Source organism: Enoplosus armatus, chromosome 16, assembly GCF_043641665.1.
Source record: "Enoplosus armatus isolate fEnoArm2 chromosome 16, fEnoArm2.hap1, whole genome shotgun sequence".
In the NCBI taxonomy this organism is placed as follows: Eukaryota; Metazoa; Chordata; class Actinopteri; order Centrarchiformes; family Enoplosidae; genus Enoplosus; species Enoplosus armatus.
The window spans coordinates 15,415,325-15,435,096 of record NC_092195.1 but is presented as its reverse complement, the minus strand read 5'-3'; the positions used below and the strand labels follow the sequence as shown (position 1 = coordinate 15,435,096).

The 19,772-nt window shown below is 39.4% G+C and overlaps 2 protein-coding genes across 3 annotated transcripts; both read right to left on the bottom strand.

Moving 5' to 3' along the window:
- Nucleotides 1-286: 286 nt before the first annotated feature.
- Nucleotides 287-5,409, bottom strand: ppt2b (palmitoyl-protein thioesterase 2b). The gene is made up of 8 exons (XM_070921937.1): nucleotides 5,218-5,409; nucleotides 3,991-4,144; nucleotides 2,848-2,943; nucleotides 2,368-2,475; nucleotides 2,030-2,113; nucleotides 1,612-1,696; nucleotides 1,052-1,106; nucleotides 287-576 (listed from the first exon to the last, which is right to left on the bottom strand). The coding sequence occupies exons 1-8, from the start codon at nucleotides 5,407-5,409 to the stop codon at nucleotides 433-435; spliced, it is 918 nt and encodes a 305-aa protein (XP_070778038.1). The 3' UTR covers nucleotides 287-432.
- A 1,892-nt stretch (nucleotides 5,410-7,301) lies between these two features.
- On the bottom strand, nucleotides 7,302-19,571 carry cratb (carnitine O-acetyltransferase b). Of its 2 annotated transcripts, none has more exons than XM_070921603.1 (15): nucleotides 19,209-19,571; nucleotides 18,615-18,828; nucleotides 17,858-17,976; nucleotides 17,445-17,498; nucleotides 15,246-15,411; nucleotides 13,623-13,797; nucleotides 13,126-13,216; nucleotides 12,531-12,618; nucleotides 12,314-12,414; nucleotides 11,404-11,523; nucleotides 10,696-10,818; nucleotides 9,845-9,980; nucleotides 9,651-9,713; nucleotides 9,423-9,560; nucleotides 7,302-8,112 (listed from the first exon to the last, which is right to left on the bottom strand). In XM_070921603.1, exons 1-15 carry the CDS (start codon nucleotides 19,271-19,273, stop codon nucleotides 7,909-7,911), a joined length of 1,857 nt encoding a protein of 618 aa, XP_070777704.1. In that variant the 5' UTR covers nucleotides 19,274-19,571; the 3' UTR covers nucleotides 7,302-7,908. The 2 variants fall into 2 exon arrangements, with proteins under 2 accessions (XP_070777704.1, XP_070777703.1); XM_070921602.1 differs by having other exon boundaries at nucleotides 18,615-18,839; nucleotides 19,223-19,571.
- Nucleotides 19,572-19,772: the final 201 nt, after the last annotated feature.

Below are 19,772 nucleotides of genomic sequence, written 5' to 3'. Positions count from 1 at the left end.
TTTGAGGTATGTGTGACCAAACACACACAGACACACACGTGGATATAAAATGTATGTATGTGGACTCCCAAAAGGTCAAACTATTCCTTTTAAAGTAACCAAGGATTTACTAGGATTAGCATAAAATAACAAAATGTATCTGCAGAAACACAAACCTCACCTCAACAGGAAGCAGAAGGAAAAACAAACATTGGCAACACTTTGCTTACCAAGTGATTTCTAAGAACTGTAATCCAAAAACATGAGATTACGTCCTTAAGAGTACACTCACAGATGTTTGTGAGGATTTACAGTGGTTGTAGAGGCAGAGTTTAATACATGGTGGAAGTTAAGAGCTTATAAAACTGCAAGGTGTGTATCTGTGTGTGTGTGTGTGTGTGTGTGTGTGTGGTTGTGTGTGTGTCTGTGTGTGTGCTGTAAAAGAGTTTTGTTCTACACAAGCCACCTCTCCATGCATGTGTGGAACACAGTCTCATTCGAGTGCCAAAACACGTGTTCGACGCCGGGAACCGAACAGATGATCAGATCTCCACGAGCCGCCAGCGTCTTCAGACCGAAAACATCTCTTAAATACACCTGAAACAGGAAAAGAAGAATGTGATTTAGGGCCTGTTCTTCTAAATTCACAGTTTTTACATTTTCAAACATAACATATATACACACAGATTCAACATATTATACTGTAGAGTCTTGTGTAAAGCAGAGCTTAATCAAAAAGTAAAATATCGGTGTGTGTGTGTGTGTGTACACAGTTATGTTCAGTACCAATATAAATGTGCAGCTTTACTGCTCTACTACTACTGTTAAAGACAAGAGGCTTGTGGCAATGTAACGTTATATGTAAGAAGTTCTGTGCTTGTGTGATAAATCCACTGCAATGGTATTTTTGGTGTCTTAGAAGTCCATGTGTGCACGACACAATAAATAACCAACTACAGATGAAAATAATCCAGAATAACATAAAAGTATTTATAATTATCACAAACGTCATAGAAATCAACTAAAACAGTATCGTGTGTGTGTTTGTGTGTCTGTTGAATGATTCACTCACATCTTGGTGCTGCATCTCAATAACCGTCTCGTTGTCGTCAAAAAAGCCAAACTGACTAAAAACCACGAGAGAGAGAGAGAGAGAAAGGGATTTAATGTGTGAGCATCACATGAGAGTCGTCTGATCATCCACAGTCTGAAAAAGCAAATGCAGAGAAATGCTTGAACTAAGCATAGAAAGTGTTACATGACTTTGGAAAAAAAAACAGACTTTGTAGAAGCCACATTAAAGCTGTAGAAATTATATATAAAAAGGAGAAAACTGCAGTTCAATCAGAGTTTATGAATCAAAGTAAACTGGAAAAAAGAAAAGACTCAACAACTGAAGTGCTTTGATGCATGAAAAATATTCAGTTAAATCAATTAAAAGTTGCATTTTAACATGTATGATAGAAACATTTGAATGCATAAGATGATGCCCCAACTTTCACCATCAAAGTACTAAAATGTCAAAACCTTTGTCCAAAAAAATCGAATTCGCAATGTGTCAATGATTATAGTAAAATTGTTTTGTCTATAAGAAAGATTATTACATGGAATCAGCACAGAGGATGAACTCACCTCGACTGCCAGGGAGTGATGACTCCATCGTCTGGTCCTCCAATCAGCACCAGCTTTTTGATCTTGAGGAAGTTCTTCTTCCACTCTGAGATTGAGACATAAAACATACTGAATACACATTCAGTGGCCACTTTATTGGGTACACCTTCTGGCATTTGTGCACCTTTATTCGTACCATACATGACTAACATAATGAATATTTTACAAAATAACCTTTACTATAACCAAGCACTCTAACTTCCCAGGGAGCAGCTGATGTTGTTATTTATTAATCATCATTATTATTATTAGTCACAACAACCTTCTCCTACTTATTGATATTTTTCATTGTATTGATATTTGTTGCATCATAAAGACCCACTGATAGTTACATACATTAAACTTGTGGATGAGCTTTACCCACAAGGAATGTGCTGACCTGTTGAATTTGGATTGTGTCTCTCGCTGTTGAGCAGAGCCAAATAATCACTGCTGTTCACATACATGTCTCTGTGGTGGGGATCTGTAGAAGGAGGAGGAGGAGGAGGAGGAGGAGGAGGAGGAGGAGGAGGAGAGAGGACAAACAACCAAGTATGTCAAAACACTTCTTGGTAGTTAAGCAATCTCAGACACACACAGCCTTTCTTATACTAAATCTCTTTGAATCTTTAAGAAAACAGCACACTGAATATCTAATTCTCAGGGTTGAAAGCTAAGGATTATAATCGAATTGTCTGACTTCACAACTGCATGAGAAAGTTATTCTTGGAGTCTCACCATTCCAGTAGTTGCAGATGGATATCCTCTGACCTATCGCAGTGTAGCAGAGGTGGTAGAGGTTGGACTTCATGAACTGTGGGAAGAGGTACTTCAAGTAGTCTGTGTCTGAGAGAAAATAAATAATAGATAAAGAGCAGGATGAAGAACAAGCCTGAGAATTGGAGAGAAGAAACCAGTTCTGAACGTTGTAAAGAATGAGTCCCCAGTGGACACTTGACCTAAACTACACATATGAATTATTGGACTATAATGCACATTAACATCTACATTTAAAGCAGAACTTTTAAATAAGAGCAGTACAGATTTAATAATAACACGCAGGCTTCTTGGACTCTTGAAACTTGTAAAACTTTACTTTTACTCTTAAACCTTCACATTGTCACACTGTTCTCACATTGTCATTTGACACATTGGAATTATAAAACTACAGATTGTAGCTGCTTTAAACATAAATCGTGCGTTTGAAGTTGAACCCACCTCCATATTGTCCGGCCTGAGGCGAAGACAGAGAGATGAAAGACTGCACGTTGTGGTCAGACAGAGTGGAGAGGATTCCTCTGCAAACCAGCCCACCTGTGATAACGTCAACAAAACATTTAATCAGTTCCCAGCTTCACCACATATCATAATTTCACCATTGTCAGAGGTGTATCAGTGGACTAACACAGACAGATAATCACTTGTTGTGTGGGTGTTAGCTGTTGGAAGTTGGAAAATCTTGGCTTTTTACAAAGAAAAATGCAACTTTTGCAAAATTTGAGGAGAACTCATTTCCTAACCACTCTTCAATCTGCTTATTCTCTCGATTAAACTTAATTGTTTGGTTGACAAAATGTCAGGAAGTCATGAAAAGTGCCCATTACAACCTCAGTAAGCCAAAGGTGACATCTATAATAGCTTGTTTTGTTCAACCAACAGTCAGAAAACGATATCTGATTAACTATCACACAAGACAAAGAAAAGCATAATCCTCACAATTCATAAACTGGAATTAGTTATTATCAAAATAGTTGCCAATAAATGTTCCATCAATCAACAAACTCGACCAGTTGTTTCAGCTTTAATTATATTAATGGCATGCTCTGTAAAGACTACACACACATTAATGTTCCTGAAAATACAGTTCAGTTTGATTTTCAGTCTTTCATCTATAAAAACACGTGAAAGTGGTAAAAAAAAAAAAGAAAAAAAAAAGGAATTTGAAATCTAAAGTTCCTAAGAGAAATACCATGTATATTATGTTATGTGGTAACTGGTGACTAATTTACAAATTTACCAATTTACGAGTGACTAATTTACAAAGAAAATCAGCAGACATATTTCTGCCCCTGGTCTTTACTAACTGGAACATTTAGCAGTTTGAATTACAAGCTGCTGGCCGGGATTTCCAACTCCTGACTAAAGCAGAAATCCCAAGAGTCATAAAAAACAACAGTGAGTCTTTTAAAGCCCCATCTTTTAAATATAGGAGTGAAATATTTACAATTTACAGAACATAGAGTCACTCTGAGGTCAGCTTCTGCAAGAATGACATTAGACACATACCAAGACTGATTTATAATCTTAAGCAAATATCACATTTATGTCTCTATTTCACTTTGCACAAATGCACTCACAGACCTTGAGAGTAGCAGATAAAGTGGACCCCGTCTGCTGCGTTTTGCATTATTGGGTAAATAGCTGCCTTGAATCCCTCCACCTGCTTCCACATGGGCTGCAGGCTGGCGCTTCTGTCGAACAAGTCGATGACCGTCACGTTTGTTCCAGGGTGAGACTGCAGGAGGGAGAAGAAGTGGGTTTTACTTCATAAACAGGGTGTGCGGGGATTGTAGGGAGGGACTGTGTCTACATAAATCCTCATATTGTTGCATGGAGCGTGCAACAGCTACAAGAAACAACATGCTAACTTCAGCATTAAAAGCACCAGCTGTGTTAAGACAGCAAGGCAAACCAAACCTCCCCTGTTATCAAAGGTCCAGAGTGTTTAGCTACTTTGATCAGGATGTGCTTTAAATATTGATGATTCATTAGGCTGTTTGGTAAGAAGGCAGGAGCACAGACTAACTGAAGCAGAGAGAGCGCGGTCTGAATTTCCGCTTTCGATTTTTTTCTTTTTCCTGCAGAAATATATGCAGTCTGGTTTCAGTCTTAAGCTTTCTAATACAACAGAGGTGAAAAGAGGAACTTAATCTTGGTTTAACCTCATCAGTCTTGCCTGGAGATCCCACATAAAAAAAAACTTCCCTCTCATACCATCACCACATCTTCAACCAAACCAGGTTTCTCCTAACACTGTGTGTCTGTTTCAAAGGGTGTGTGTGAGGGGTTTGGAGGACTCAAGAAGAAAAGCAGGACAGGGCACATTTCACTGTCTACAAGTACTGTAAATTTTACTGAATGAAACCTCCTGCATACAACCCAATTTAATGATTTGTAACAAAAACTCCAGATTGGCTCAAGATATTTCCATACACAAATGATATTATAGATTACTACAGTGCAAGCTGTGGGTTTTACAACCCTATAATACATTTAAGCGTATGAACTTACATTATAATACTAATAACTCACTTTCTTATGGTATGACTGCAGGAATAATGCAGAAAATTAATGAAATTTACATTACAAGACAATCTTCTAGCTGACTAACGTGGCACATTACATGTAGCACGGTGCAGGTTTGCGTTGAGCTGATAACATGAGGTTATACAAGCTGTAAGGCCTGCAGTAACGTTATATACTGTATAAGGTCAACCGCTGAAAAACTAAATGTGTATACCTTGCTCTCCCCTACATATCTACAAAACAATCACACTGAACCAGTTCATCTTTACTCTGACCACTCACCTCGTTAATGAACCGTTGTAAGTTTTTAAAATCCCCTGAGCTGTCGAACAAACCGTGCACTATGATCACCGGCTTGTACCCGACCACCGCAGCCCAGAGACACGCACCGAGCAGCGGATACAGCAGCCCGGCCGCCCCGCTGTTCCACCACCTCCTCCTCGGGCTTGACACAGCAGAGTGGGAGCCCTTCATTATAACTAAAAAAAAACTAATAAAAAACACTAAATAAAATCCTAAACATTCACTAAACAAAAGAGACAACTTGTAAAATAAAATAAAAACATAAAATCCTGATGTTTGGCTAATGTGCTATCATCTTCATTTCTTTTTCCAAGCTGAGGAAGAGAAGAAGAAGAAGAAGAGCTGAAATCCGCTCGTCAGTTGTCTCTTAAATAATCTTATTTCACACACAAACGGTGTGTTTATTGTTTAATGACACTTGGGCTAAAACACTGAGCAGCTGCTGAGCTTTGCTTTGTTTTCTTTTGTTTGTTCCGGTTTTAAATTAAAAGTGATGCGGCCGCTACCGGCGTCATTTCCGGTTTCAGCTCGTCCAATCAGCAGCACGAATACATAACAAGCCCCTTCTGTTTATAACAACCATTATATAATTTATATACATTGTATAATAATAACGTAATAACGTAAAATGATTAATGTTATTATTCAGATTTTTTTTAATCCGGTCACTTATATTTTCTTATTTTAAATAACTTTATTGAACCAGAAAAATTCCTCGATGGGATTAAAAATCTCTTACAGGCACAGAGAGCATTTATAATAAGAGTCAATGACTGACAAAGCATAAGGAATTATACAGTATTACAAAGAATATAAAAATAGATTCTTTGGAACTTTGGAAGATATCCACTTGATTTGACTAATTTGGATAGCTGTAGCCTCAAAGCCTCAAATTAGCTTCAGGTAAACTGTGTATTTTTGCACAGAAAGAGGACCGTGGATTTTGTCCCCCATCACTTACATTGAAAGTGCATTAAGAGCAGATCTTTTAATGGCCAGGAGGAATAATTTAAGCAAGCAAAACCTGTTTCCATGTTCATATGGCCACCTGACCATTCTTAAAATACATGAAATTGCCAAATAAAAATCTTGAAACAGATAACACTGCTCAGAGCATCAAACATGAAGGATTTTTTTTTTTACCTAGTTTTGAATGAACAGCAAATCCCAGCTTTGAAAGTCTATAATCATCTATTTATAAAATCTCTAAAAGCTCATTCTGCTTGTTGTATTCACACCTGCACTGTGATAAACAATAATAATACAATTATTTAATGAAAACATACAAGTTATGAGTCATCATGAAAAAACTGGCCATTGACTGTGTGAATATAAAGTAATAAAAACAATCTCTACTCAAGGTCCACTTATGTGATTGTTCTGGAGCTTTTAACCGTTAAAGCTCCAGAACAAGCAGAGCCTGATTGGCAACTGTGTGTTACTTGACAGGAAATGTTGATGCTTCTGCTTCATTTCAAAATAAAATACTTGTTTAGGTGCAGTATATGCTTCTGCCTTGAGGTATTAAAAAGTGTTTTAGGAGGTCTCACCATGGCCGGATTAACCAACAAGGCAGCACTGGAGCAAAAAATATTTGTGGATCCCTATTGATCGCCTCTTTGTGGTAACAACACAAATATATTTAGGAATATGAATCATGTAAACTTTGACACACAACTCCTCTACCACGCAGCAGACTGTTGTTCTTTGGTGGTGCATGTTCCCATACAAATGTGCAATTAATAAAATGACCACAAACAAACTGGCACACAACAGATATGTGGCCTTTGGGGCCCCTGAGGGTCTGGGGTTCTGGTTGGTAGTCCTGCCCCGGGTCTCATCACTGTGAGCACAATTTCTGCAGGGATGCCATAACACAGGCACACTAGTCAATGCAAAACTGTCACACTCTCTCTCTCTCTCTCTCTCTCACACACACACACACACACACACACACACACACACACACACACACACACACACACACACACACACACACACACACACACACACACACACACACACACACACACACACACACACACAAGCATTTAAAGGAGGGATCATGTGATAGTAGGCTTTATTAACCAGTCCTGCAGGTTGAGAGCAGAACACGCCCCAGAGAGGGGGCCAAAGCCTCTTCACATTCATGTCAAATACAAACACACACTGTCACCATTAATAACCAGCTTTCTGGCATTTGGTCCATTTCAAACAGACGTGTTAACCTACAAAAATCAACGGTTTCCATAAACATTTGTCAATTAACTCTTGAGTGCAACACATGAAACATGTTCATTCTCAATAGAGGCTGCTGGTCACTCGTGAAAGGAGTGCAGTCAGTTTACACACAGACGTTTTGGCTTGTTGTGATTAATGGCGGAGTGTCAGGCTGGCTTTACCTTTACCTTCGCTTTCACCCAGATATATTGTAGCATTAGATGCCTCTGTGCATATGTTGTAGCAACTATAATGCAGCATGCTCAGCTCTTACTTAAGGAAAGTGATTTATTGCTGCATCAAAAGCACCTCAGAGAAACTGTGTTCAGTCTTCAATCCTGTCTCAGATTTAAACGTTCTAATGAAGCGCGCGCAAGAAAACACCCATGTCAAAAACAAGCCTCATCAAGACTTTTTTTTGTCCTGGTGTAGAAGAGAGAGTTTACAGCTCTACACAGTAGGCTGCAGCAGCTCCTGCAGCTGACACAAGGTGTCCTTCAGGGTGAGCGCTAAAGTCTCTGCATGTGTCTCCTCGCAGCAGTTGAAGGCGGTGATGGAGAAGTGGACGTGGTCGGCCTGGGGGTTGTAGCAAATGGCGTAACCGTCAGGAACGAGGGGCCCGAAACACATCACGCTGTCTGTGTTCGCAGGCACCTGAAGGACCAAGAGAGAGGACAACATGAGATAATGCATCAAAAGACATAACGCAGATGCTAAAACTGGGCGATATGGCTGAAAACAATCACAATGTTTTTCCCTCATCGACATACATTATATCACAATACGGCATCAAATTCATGTTTAATAAACTGCGCACTTCAAATGTGTAAAACAAAAACTTCAATAATTGTTTGTTTTACTTGGAATAATTCGTTTGGATACCAATATTTTGTAAAAGATATGACTTAAACAATTAGTCAATTATTTGATTAGTAAATGGACGGAAAATTAATCTGCAAGAATATTGATAATATATGAATCATTTAATCATTTTTCAAAAAATACTAAATATAATAGATGCTGAATATTTTGGGTTCAACAAGCTTTAGACATTTTATAGACCAAACAAATAGCAAAGTATTTGGCACATCTATCTGTAATGAAAGTAATCGTTAGTTACAGCCCTACGAGATAACATTGACAAATAGCATAAATCATAATTCAGTGGTTCCTAAAATTGGGTGAAATTCTGAGGGTAATCATCAGTGACTCTCCAGAAAATAAGCATCAATACTCTTTCAGTACCTAGTTAGCATAATGAGAAATGTATGAGGATGACTACTTGGCTTTAAGATTTAAGTTCCCCCCCTGTTGTCATGACATTAAATGCCACATAACATTCAAATCTATAAGGACACAAACCTTAAATTGGGTTAAGTGGACCAAAAGGCTAAATCCTTTTAAATTACATCACATTAAATCAGACCTATTCAGGCGTCCTTGATATAAAACCCTCTGACGACTCCCGTCCTTATTAATCTTTACCACAATAGAAGCGTGGTTCATTGCACTGTATGTAAATTATAGACTGAATACAGTGTGAAAAGGTGAAGTAAAGAAAAGGTGTCAACTTTGATCAGCAGAGTGAATCACCAGAGTAAGACAACTCACACTAAATACAGTAGCTAGCTACATTGTAAAAAGGGATATGGAAATTAAAATTAAACCATAAAAAACACACAAGTCTCTGCTGCCAGGAACATATTTAAACCAAATCGGCCGTTAGGTTCACAGGAGGATCTGGAGGAGCAAATAAGAGTGTCATCGTAGAGAAAACTAACAGAAAGTAAGCAGCTTGACTGCTGGAAACTCCCACATTGCATTTTGTTGGTAGTAAATGTGCCACATTCAGAGAACATCACATGTTCCTGAACAACTGGAAAACTGCTGATCGAAAATTCCCACTTCCTCTTGCGCTACAGGACTGTCAATAAAGACACACACTTCACCACACAGAAACACACCTGCCCTGTTCGGAGTTTCCAGTGCGTCGCCAGGCCATAAGCTGTATCCATGAAGATTTTGGGAATGCTCAGTCCTTCCTCGATGGCCTGCAGCTTGAGTCCCAGCAGGTGGCGGTCAATGCCGTGTCCTTTAAGAGCCTGAACAGAGCAGGAAAAAAGACTAGTAGATAAGCGTTTGTCAGTTAGTAACAGAAGACAAAAGCCGTTGGCAGTTCACTTGTTATTTACCTGATTAGTCAGAGCTGCATAAGCATCAACAGCTTCTCTGAACAGCTGCAGCTTTGCTTCCCGCTGCAACAAAAACAACAAATAAAACACACTATGATTACAAGCTAAACCACATTTCTCCTCGCTGTTAAATCACTTGAAACCAAAAGAGCCAAAATGAATCCCGTGTGGACCAATTCACAGGCGCTTCTCACCGATACAGATGGATCATCGAAGGCGAGGATGAACTTGAGCGTCTGATTTGTGGGCGAGCGGATATATTCTGTCCTTCCTCCTCGAAACATCCTCTGAGAGACAATATCACAGGCAGCACAGACCTCATTGTGAACTCTAAAAAGAAAAAAGAACAAAAAAGAGTGAAATCTTTTGAACTAATTTGTTATTTTTCATCACCAATGTCCATTCCAGTACAAACCACAAGGAATACATAAACCAATTATTTAAATCAGGGGTTTTATCGTTGATCCATTTTGTCACTGCTATTATTCTTGTTGGCTGGAGTCAGTTAGTTAGCTGTGGGCTACAATTTGAGCCACATTTCTTTTAGCCTGTTGGCAATTTGGTGCCGATGAAAGTACGCCGAATTAGCCATAAAAAGTTCCTGTTTGCAATGGACCCATGGATGTACAGACAACTGTCACTGGATTACTTTGATGCTGATGACAACTTAAAAATGTCATGTTTCTCAGCCAAGTTCTGGAGTTGCAAGGAGCGTCTTTTTTCTAGGATTTCTAAAGCAGATTTATGGATATTGAATCACAATGGACATTAGTCAATGCTCAAATGTAAGTCACACTGAATCTAAACATCTGTGTATCACGTCTGTGTGTTCAGATTTGACTGAATTGTGACTCACAGAATGAGTCAAATAAAGTGCTTAAATTGGGCAATTCACCTCTCGCAGTATCTTTGCCTCGCGTCTCTCCTCCTCTCTCAATTATTTTGTACATTATTTCTAATGTTTCTTGTCTTGTGAGTGACACACATTAAAGATGAGACGTTATGTTTTGAATCAGCTGAAGTTGGTGACGTCACTGTCACTGACCTGTAGTAGGTGAGCTGCAGGGCGACCTGGATGAAGGCGTTCGGACTCAGGTTGTGCTGCTTGGGAAGCTCCTTGCCAAACCTCTTGAAGTTGAACACGTTCACGTCGAGGTCGTTAATCAGACTGCGGGAAATTTCAAACATTATTTTGTATTTGTGATGAAATCATTCTACACTCAGAAGATTCAGGGATGATCTTCTGCGTCACATCTGATGACACCCGAGCAAGTCCAGTCACTGAAGAAGGCTGTGAGATATGGCCAAAAGCTCTGGAAGACGCTAGTAATTGAATATACTGATTATGAATGCTAAATAGGGGGATTTAAAATGTAAAAGTGCGTCAACAGACCCTCATTCAATGTATTTTTAACAGAGATAACATCTGCCCAGCTTAAATCCACAGTTTGTGTAAGTAAAACCTTTATTCCTCATTTAGATCTTGACATTTAAGAGTACTCTTTCTGTATGAAAGCTTGTGGGAAAAGGCCTGCATCACAATAACCACTTCTAAGCTTGCTGTTTAGTTAAGGCTACATTCACACAGAGAAGATAAATGTGTTTACACTCCTGTGGCTTTAAGTTCGTTCCAGCTTTGTTAGTTTTCGAGGCAAACGCAAACACCTAGTTTACACTGTGCAGAGAGGCCATTCTTCTCTTATCACACGAATTCTGCAGAGACTCTGCTCAGCAGAGTAAGTGAGAAGCTTACATGTCGAGGTTCTGCTTGGCGTGCTCTATGTCCCTCTTAATTTCTCGGTCTATGTGAAAGTAAAGCTTCTTGGGCATCGGTAGAGGGACCAGCGGCGCTCTCTTTGGGTCTGGTTTCTCACTGCAGTCAAGAAAACACAATTGCTCGTACATGAGTATGAAATATGTGAAGCAGAAATTCTGCCACTTTCCACATTTCATCATGATATTTCATCACAGATAAAAGCTAACATCAGCATGCTAACATGCTCACAACGTTCACATGCTAATGTTAGTTACCATGGTCACCATCTTATTTAGCATGTGAGCATGCTAACATTTGCTAAATAGCACAAAACGTTTTGCAGGTATTTGGTCATAAACCAAACTGGATGGATAAACACGTTCTGACCTGATGATGGTGCTACATTAAAAGTTAGGAGATCTCTAAAATTATTAAAATACATCCTGAGGGACCTGAAGTGTGTACCAAATGTCGTGACAATCCATCCAATAGCTGTTTCGATATTTCACTCAAAACCACAAAAGTGGCGCTAGAGGAAAAGTCGGAGGATCACCAAAATCAGTAGGATTCATCCTCTGGACACCATTTTTTATAACAATCCATCAAACAGTTGTTGAGATATTTCAGGACCAAACAACAGACAGACATTGCCATCCCTACAGCTGCGCAGCTGTTTAACTCACATAAACAACAATGAATACAGCTACAGTAGATTAAAGTTGTGTTTCATAGTGCGACTGTATGGCAGCCAGCAGGGACAAAATTATGAGCCAGACAAATTCCAACATTTGGTGCTTGCTAGGTTGTAAATTCAGACCGAATACAAGAAATTATTTAAACACAAAAAATACATAAAACACCAGAAATGCATCAGGACACGTCTCTACTCATTAACCCTTTATCTCACCAGTACTCCAGGACATGATCCAGCAGCGTCGCTATGGGCGGACCCTCAGCTGTGGCTTGTTCATACAGAAGACCCCATGAGCCGTCCTCACCCACCACAAACTGTTCAAACACACACACACACACACACACACAGTTAGCCTACTGTAACTTCTGTATCAGCTGGTTTTATATAAACTAAAATTTCCTTGTCCTACGTGAATATTCCTGCTGCTCACCTGCAGCGTTTTATCAAACCAGCGGTTGCCACTGTTGGAGAACGTCCCGCCTCCGTGCAGAATCTGCGCTGCCTTGCGGCTGGCGTACCTGTCAATCAAAGTTGGAACAAACTAAATCAACATACCAAGAAAAACCCAAGAAAATACTTTTTTCATTTGTTGGTACTTTCTACTTCTACTTTACCACATTTCAGTGGGAAATATTGTACTTTTTACTAGCTGATAATTCTTCTGTACTTTTACTTACTTACTAGTAACATTTTGAATCCAGGACTTTTACTTGTAATGGAGTATTTTTAGACATCCGAATACTTCTTACAAAGACGATATATAAGTTATTTAAGACCGACATTGAAATCTAAGAGTGAATCATTCTTTAGATACAAAGCAGCTTGGACGACATTTGTACAATTGTACTTTGTTGCTTAAGACAGCACAATGATATCTGAATACAAACAGACGATTGTCTAACGTGCAGGAAACACAGAAATACCTGAGTGTGGACTGAAGAGGTAGAGGAGTAGGTTGTGTGTGTGTGTGTGTGTGTGTGTGTGTGTGTGTGTGTGTGTGTGTGTGTGTGTGTGTGTGTGCATACTTCTCATCTGATATCCTCATGACCGGAGAATCCAGACACAAGGAGAAAAGTCCCGTCTCAATCAGCCGCACTGATTCCTTGTTTAGTTTATCTGAGTCACACACACACACACACACACACACACACACACACACACACACACACACACACAAAGAGAGGAAAGAACATAAAAACAAGATAAAATGTATCAGCCATTACTCTTATTTATCAAAACATAAAAGTACATTTATGGTACTTGAAAGTCTGGATTTGGCCTGAAACATTTTGACATTTACATATTTAAACATGTTTTGCTTATTTTAGCCCTCTCAGCACAAATCACATACACATGTTTCAGATTGATGTCAGCCACTTTGGACACTTTGGGAAGTGATCGGCTGTAATTAACAAGTTAAAACATGCAAAATATTCTACTACATTTCAAGTGTACACACAGTACAGTAGAGTATTTGGATATACAGTGAATATATGGGAGTGTGTGCCGCCCTGTGATCTACCTCTCAGCAGCCGGTTGTAGGCCTGCCCCCACGTGTGGCGGTGCTCGCTGGTCAGGATGCCCATCGGCTCTTTGTCCGTCTTCCAGGACTGAGACCTGATCCTCAGCAGCTGGCCGTGGATCTGACTCTCTGTCATCCGAGAGCCGTCGCTGTTGTAAACCTCCAGCTGGAAGAACTGGTGGGGAAAAAAGGGAGGCCATCTTTGTTACGTCTGTCCTCTACAGATGATCTGCTGAGAGACGTTGGAGCGGTGAAGCTTTCTGTGTTGCTTTTGGGATCAGCAGGAGTCACATGACCTGAACAGCGTCCCGACACAATGTTGTGTTTAGTGCTTGTGTGTTTTTCTGAGACACAAACCGTCTCAGGGAGGGTTGTGTTACACATATTTGTGGTGATTCAGACGGACCAACACTTGCAGAGCAGTGAAGCACAGATTACACTGACTGCTCTAATGTGAATATTTGGTTTTCTTCTTCCACTATGATAGTAAATTGAATATTTTGGGGTTTGATTGGTCAACACAAAGCAAGTTTAAGATGTCAATTTATTTGGGCTTTTGTAAATTGTGTTTGTGGCATTTATTGCTATATTGATTAATCGATTATTTGGGAGAACAATCATCAGATAAATCGATTAAAACAATTGTCAGTTGCTGCCCTACTTTGGTTTAGAGCTGCAACGATTAGTCAATGAAGCGATTAGTTAATAGGCAGAAAATCAATCTGCAACTATTTTGATAATCAGTTAATTGTTTCAGTCATTTATCCTGAACATTTTGTGACTTCAGCTTTTTACATGTGATTATTTAGTGCATTTCTCTACTTTTTACATCACTGCCAACTTTTTTTTTTAATATAAAAACAAAGAAATATGAAGACGTCACCTCGGGAGAGATTGTTTGACACAATATAGACAAAACGATTGATTAAGAAAATGATAGACAGATCAACCAATTGATAAAGTAATCCTTTGTTGCAGCCATATGTATGAGCCCATGATACAAAAACATGCACCGTAAAAAATCCACATATTTTAAATCATCCAGTGTTTCAACATCATTTAATGGTCAAAGGTTTGACACTAAAATTTGATTATTAACCACTTTAAGCTGCAAGAGCTGATTCAGAGAGGAAGTCTGGCCAACGTGTTTATTAGTTCAGTTTATCTGGACTCAGGATATCATTGACAAAAAGGTACCAAACAGAAGCAACAACATCAACCGAACATATTTCTTGGCTTTTTTCAAGTGAAATTAAATGAAATTCAAATTCATTCTGGAACGACACTCATATTCAGCCATTTCTCTCACGTTTTTATCTTATATCTTAAGTTCAAAGGCCTGAGATCAGATTTGTTTTGATTCCAAAATCTCGAATCTCTCAGGATGACCTGCTTACAGGAGTCTGTCCAATAACAGATCTTCTTGAGCGGTCACGTGACTCCTGTTTACATGGCCCGCTGCATTTGTAATTGTTTTAGGCCCTCAGAAACTTAACAGGCAGCAAAGTATGAAAAAAAGGTGTGACTGCACAAGACTCAACATGACTGCGGTGTTGCATAAATGATGTCAACAACAGAGAGAATATGAGACCGACGGCGTCACCTGTTGTCGGCTCATCCCACCTGGTAGTTCCTGACGACTGTGATGTGTGTCGGCGAGCGTCGGGAGCGGCCGTGGTGGGCGATGTAGTCGTGTTTGGGGCCGGGGATCCTGCAGGAGGAGAAGAGGAGCGGGTAGAGCTCCATGCACAGAGGCTTCCCTCGCATGTACTCCACCGGCAGCTGGCCGCTGACAGGGACAGGCAGAGGCATGCAGATGTGACTCAATGTTAATGTTTAGTCTCTTCAGCAAATGTATTTATTTTACCTGGATACATGGTTTTATTTTGATCTGCTCAGATGTATATGGATTAGGACGCACCAATCCTCCTGTTTTTCTCCCAGTATAGACTGAGATACCTGAATTGAAGGACATGTGCGGATACAGGGCACCAAACCTGAGCTCACTTTTTCACAAATTTAAAAAACTGAGCCCAAGTTTGATTTTCTTTTAAAACACTGTGAAACATTCTTACCGCAAAATAAGGCTTTTAGGACTCAGTTATAGACAGAAATGTTATCATGAAACATTGAATTTTATAATGACATTGACAAACTATACTATAAACTAAACTATATTCACTGTGGATCATTCGCGTCATGACAGATACAGATTCAGTATATTGGGTCGGTGCATCCTGTATAAAACTTTTTTTCAATGAATGTGGACATTTTGTTATTAAACAAATCTCTGTAATCACAGTGTAATCCCATCATAAAGCACATTTGATGTTTTGTAAACTCTTTCATTCATTCATTCTTTTATCATAATTAATTAAATTAAAATTAATTTGTTATACTGTCCCTGCATCATGTTATAATGGTAGAACTTCTATATATGTGCAGCATTATGTCTGCTTATTTCAACAGAGCACTTGAGTAAATGTAATTTGTTACATTCAGCCACTGTGTGTGTGTGTGTGTGTGTGTGTGTGCATGTGGAGGGGGAGACTGTTCAGGCTGTAAAAAAATGGATAAAAATACAAAAAATGAAGTAGAAGTCAGCCAACAAATACTTCAGTTGAGCCTGCTCAGTGGCCGGAGGGGTGCGGTTCATACTGTAACACACTTTCAGATAACAGAAGTATCACAAATAAACTGCTGCTCCAAACTAAGACTGAACATCTGTTTACAACTTATATTTCTCTTTGGGGAACAGAGTATCCACGTTTCTTTGCACAGATACTGTTACAGACAAACTGGCCTAAATAGATTTAGACACAGATTAAATTTAGACTCAGATTAACTGCCTACAGCAGAGAAACACAGGCTGATGCCAGCTGGGTTTAAAGGTCAAAGCACTAAAATAGAAGCAAGTGAAAGTGACAGTAACAGATTAAAAAGGAGGATTACTGCAGCGTTTGGACAAACATTTAATAGTTAATAACTGGCTCTGATTATTGTAGCAGATAATTATTAGCAGCTGGTTTCATTTGCTTGTAATGGGTTTACTTTATATCCTGAACTCCTAATACTCACAATAGAAACACAACACTGACAAACAAGAAAACAGATGTGAAGAAAGGCTTCTTATCCAGTGGTGGAATGTAACTCACATATTTAAGTACAGTTTTTAGGACATGTACTTTTGATTTTATGGCACTTTTTACTGAAATATTACTATTATGACATTTGAAGTTACTAGTTTTTTTTCATGCAATACACATGATGAGCTTCTAAAACATGATGCATTGTTCGGTCAAAAAACAAATCTCCCTCTTATCAGGTGATTTTAGTTGGAAATTTAGTCCTTAAAGTTTTATTTTCTTTGAAAAAGCAAAGTGTAGGAGGAATATTTCAACTTGTTTTTAATGCAAATCAACTAGAATTTTCTAACAACAAGTAGATTTAAATGAAAAACACGTTGAAATATTCTTTCTGCACTACAAAATGAGGCTTTCACGACTCAATTATAGAGAGAAATGTCTTTATAAGATCCGAGTTTGAGGTTAAAATCAGCTCAACCTCAACCAACTACCACAGAAAATGCTGCTCACATTAATACACAAGTGAAAATAATCATATATATATATACATATATATATACATATATATATATATATATATATATATACATATATATATATATATATATATATATGTCTATATATATAACACAATGAAAGGGGCCACATAACAAATACTGTTATTACTTTAAGAAGTAATTAAGAAAGTACAGTTATGAACGCAGGACTTTCACTGCTTTATTGATGTCATACATACGTTTTGATTTTGGCCTTGAAGTCCAGAACTGCTGCTATCAGTTTGGATGCAAACCTAAGAGGAGACAGTTGTTTTATTATGTAAAACAGTTGTTTACGTGCTCATTCTTAAACATGCACAGATGGAAATTCATCAGCGTACAAAACAAACAGATTCAGTCTGCTGGAGGTGTCAGATAAACAAAAACAACCAAAATTTGAGCTTTAGGCTTCCAGTAACGTACCAAACTAGCTAATTCCCCCCTTTTAAAAAGAATTGTGAAAAAGAAAGAAGTGTTGTTGTACTCTGAAAGTATGTATTTAAAATAGTTTTTCTGACATGTAAGGAATTAAATCAGCTACTAGTGTCCACTCTGCTGTGTCACTGTGCGTGCGTGTGTGCGTGTGTGTGTGTGTGTGTGTTTGTTGACTCACACTAGCTGGCTCCTCCAGCCATTATAATCTCTCCTGGGCAGAGAGATGGCCGGATTCGAGTGCACGGGCAGCGGCTGTCTGCCCTCCAAGTACGCCCACTGCACCCACCAGGGAGAGACCTACAGGGGAGAGACCACACACACACACACACACACACACACACACACACACACACACAGGATTCAAACCAAATCATAGCTATGAAATATGAAAGACTGATGTCAGATTTATGAAATGGAAAACAAGTGTATTTTAATGCAGATCAGGTTCCAGCTGCTGATAATACTTTAGATTGAAAGAAACAAAACAACTGTTTATAACTCACTTCTTTTATATTCCCTCATTTTTCTTAACTGTTTTACTGTTTGTTGATGTGCTTTACGTTCTGTACATTTTATTTTGTGGCTCTTATGTTTGTTAAAATTCTACTTGTTTGATATTTTGTGCTGAATGATTTTATTGTGACGCGCTATGTAATTTTTGTTTTGAAAAGCGCGGTGACAGTATGCTCTTATTAAAAACGACAAATGAAGGATTGTGCAACCTATCTGAAGAGTGCATGTAGTTTTTGCCTCTTTTCTTTGTTTAATTATCGTCATAAATTTCAGAGTTTATCTTTCTAGAAGAGGTGAAGAGCAGGTCGTGTTTTGTTTTGCTTTGGCCTGATATATTGATTTATAACCCTCCCATGAAAAACACAGCCACGTCCGTCTCTGACATCTGTCACACTTCCCACTCTGACACAGCAGACACAGACCCAGTTCTTGGTGTGTCTGGCTCTCCTCTCCAGCCCCTCCTGCAGCTGCGCGCCGAGGCCGCCCGGCCTCCCGAACTCCTGCACCATCCTGCGGGTGTGGCTGAGCTCCTCGGGGGGCAGCAGGGGCTCCAGGGCCCTCAGGTAGCCCTGCAGGGTCTGCACTAAAGGGGGCACTGGCTGTGGGGGCACGGAGGAGGAGAAACTCAGATCCTGCCTCAAGGAAACCTGCAAGAAGAGAGAGACGTTCAAGGATTTCTGAAGAACTGAGTGAAATGTATTTGTTAATTACACCTTGAGGACATAAAGACATCAAATCAAAACGTTTGAAGTGCACTTATAGAGCTGGCACAGGTAAATAATAGCAGGGTAGCATTACTCTGCATGTCAGCACAGTGGAATGACTTCCATGAAAGTTTGACCAAATGCCAATAAAAGCAGGGCACGACAAGGGCGTATCAAAATAGGAAGTGAGTAGAAACATGACCTGCTGCTGCTTATTCGCTTGGCATCGCTTTTGCTATAATAACTACACAGTATGTAAGTTTGTAGGACAAAATGTAAACAGTCTTTAGTTTGACAGTTAACTCTAAAAACAAACAACGACTCACCCGAGACAGCCATGCTCTGCACGTTCCTGGTTGGATTTTCCTCAAAATCATGTTTCTACAGATCAGAAATCCGCTCTGTGTTGCATCTGTGTCACAAAAAGCAGCTTTATGCTCTGCTCACTTTGTTTTTGCACAATCCTCACAGAGTCACACCGTCAAAAACGCAAAGCCCAGCCCTCCTGCTTCTCCGTGGCGGATGAAGATGCGAGTCCTCATCGCTCGACAGATCCTAGTTTGGAAACATGTGTGCACGCGGTTAAAAGTCAAAAGACGAAACTCCGCTCGGTGTTTCGTTACTTCAGACTGCGATCATGCAAAGATTCACGTACTGAACCGCGCTGATCTGACGCTACAAGCCTCCACGCGTTGACGTAAGAAGATGTTTCCGTAAACAGCTACGTGACTCGAAACTTCACGTGCAATACTGCGTCTCTCCGCAGGGTGTCGCTGTTACACCTCATGGTGGCGCTGAGTGTAAAACTTGGCACACAGCAAGTAATCAACAATATAACTTGAGTATACAACTTGTCAAGGATGGAAGAAGCTCTCA

Bases quoted from the DNA above. Each gene is read 5' to 3' on its own strand.
- ppt2b (XM_070921937.1), bottom strand. From the start codon at position 5,409: ATGAAGGGCTCCCACTCTGCTGTGTCAAGCCCGAGGAGGAGGTGGTGG. The intron at 2,944-3,990 runs GTCTGTGAGTGC...ACGTTATCACAG, and splicing joins CTTTATCTGCTACTCTCAAG to GTGGGCTGGTTTGCAGAGGA. The intron at 1,697-2,029 runs GTCAGCACATTC...TCTCAATCTCAG, and splicing joins ACACAATCCAAATTCAACAG to AGTGGAAGAAGAACTTCCTC.
- cratb (XM_070921603.1), bottom strand. From the start codon at position 19,273: ATGATTTTGAGGAAAATCCAACCAGGAACGTGCAGAGCATGGCTGTCT. The intron at 15,412-17,444 runs GTATGTATGACA...TGTCCCTGTCAG, and splicing joins TTCAAGGCCAAAATCAAAAC to CGGCCAGCTGCCGGTGGAGT. The intron at 12,415-12,530 runs GTGAGCAGCAGG...GTGTTTGAACAG, and splicing joins GGTTTGATAAAACGCTGCAG to TTTGTGGTGGGTGAGGACGG.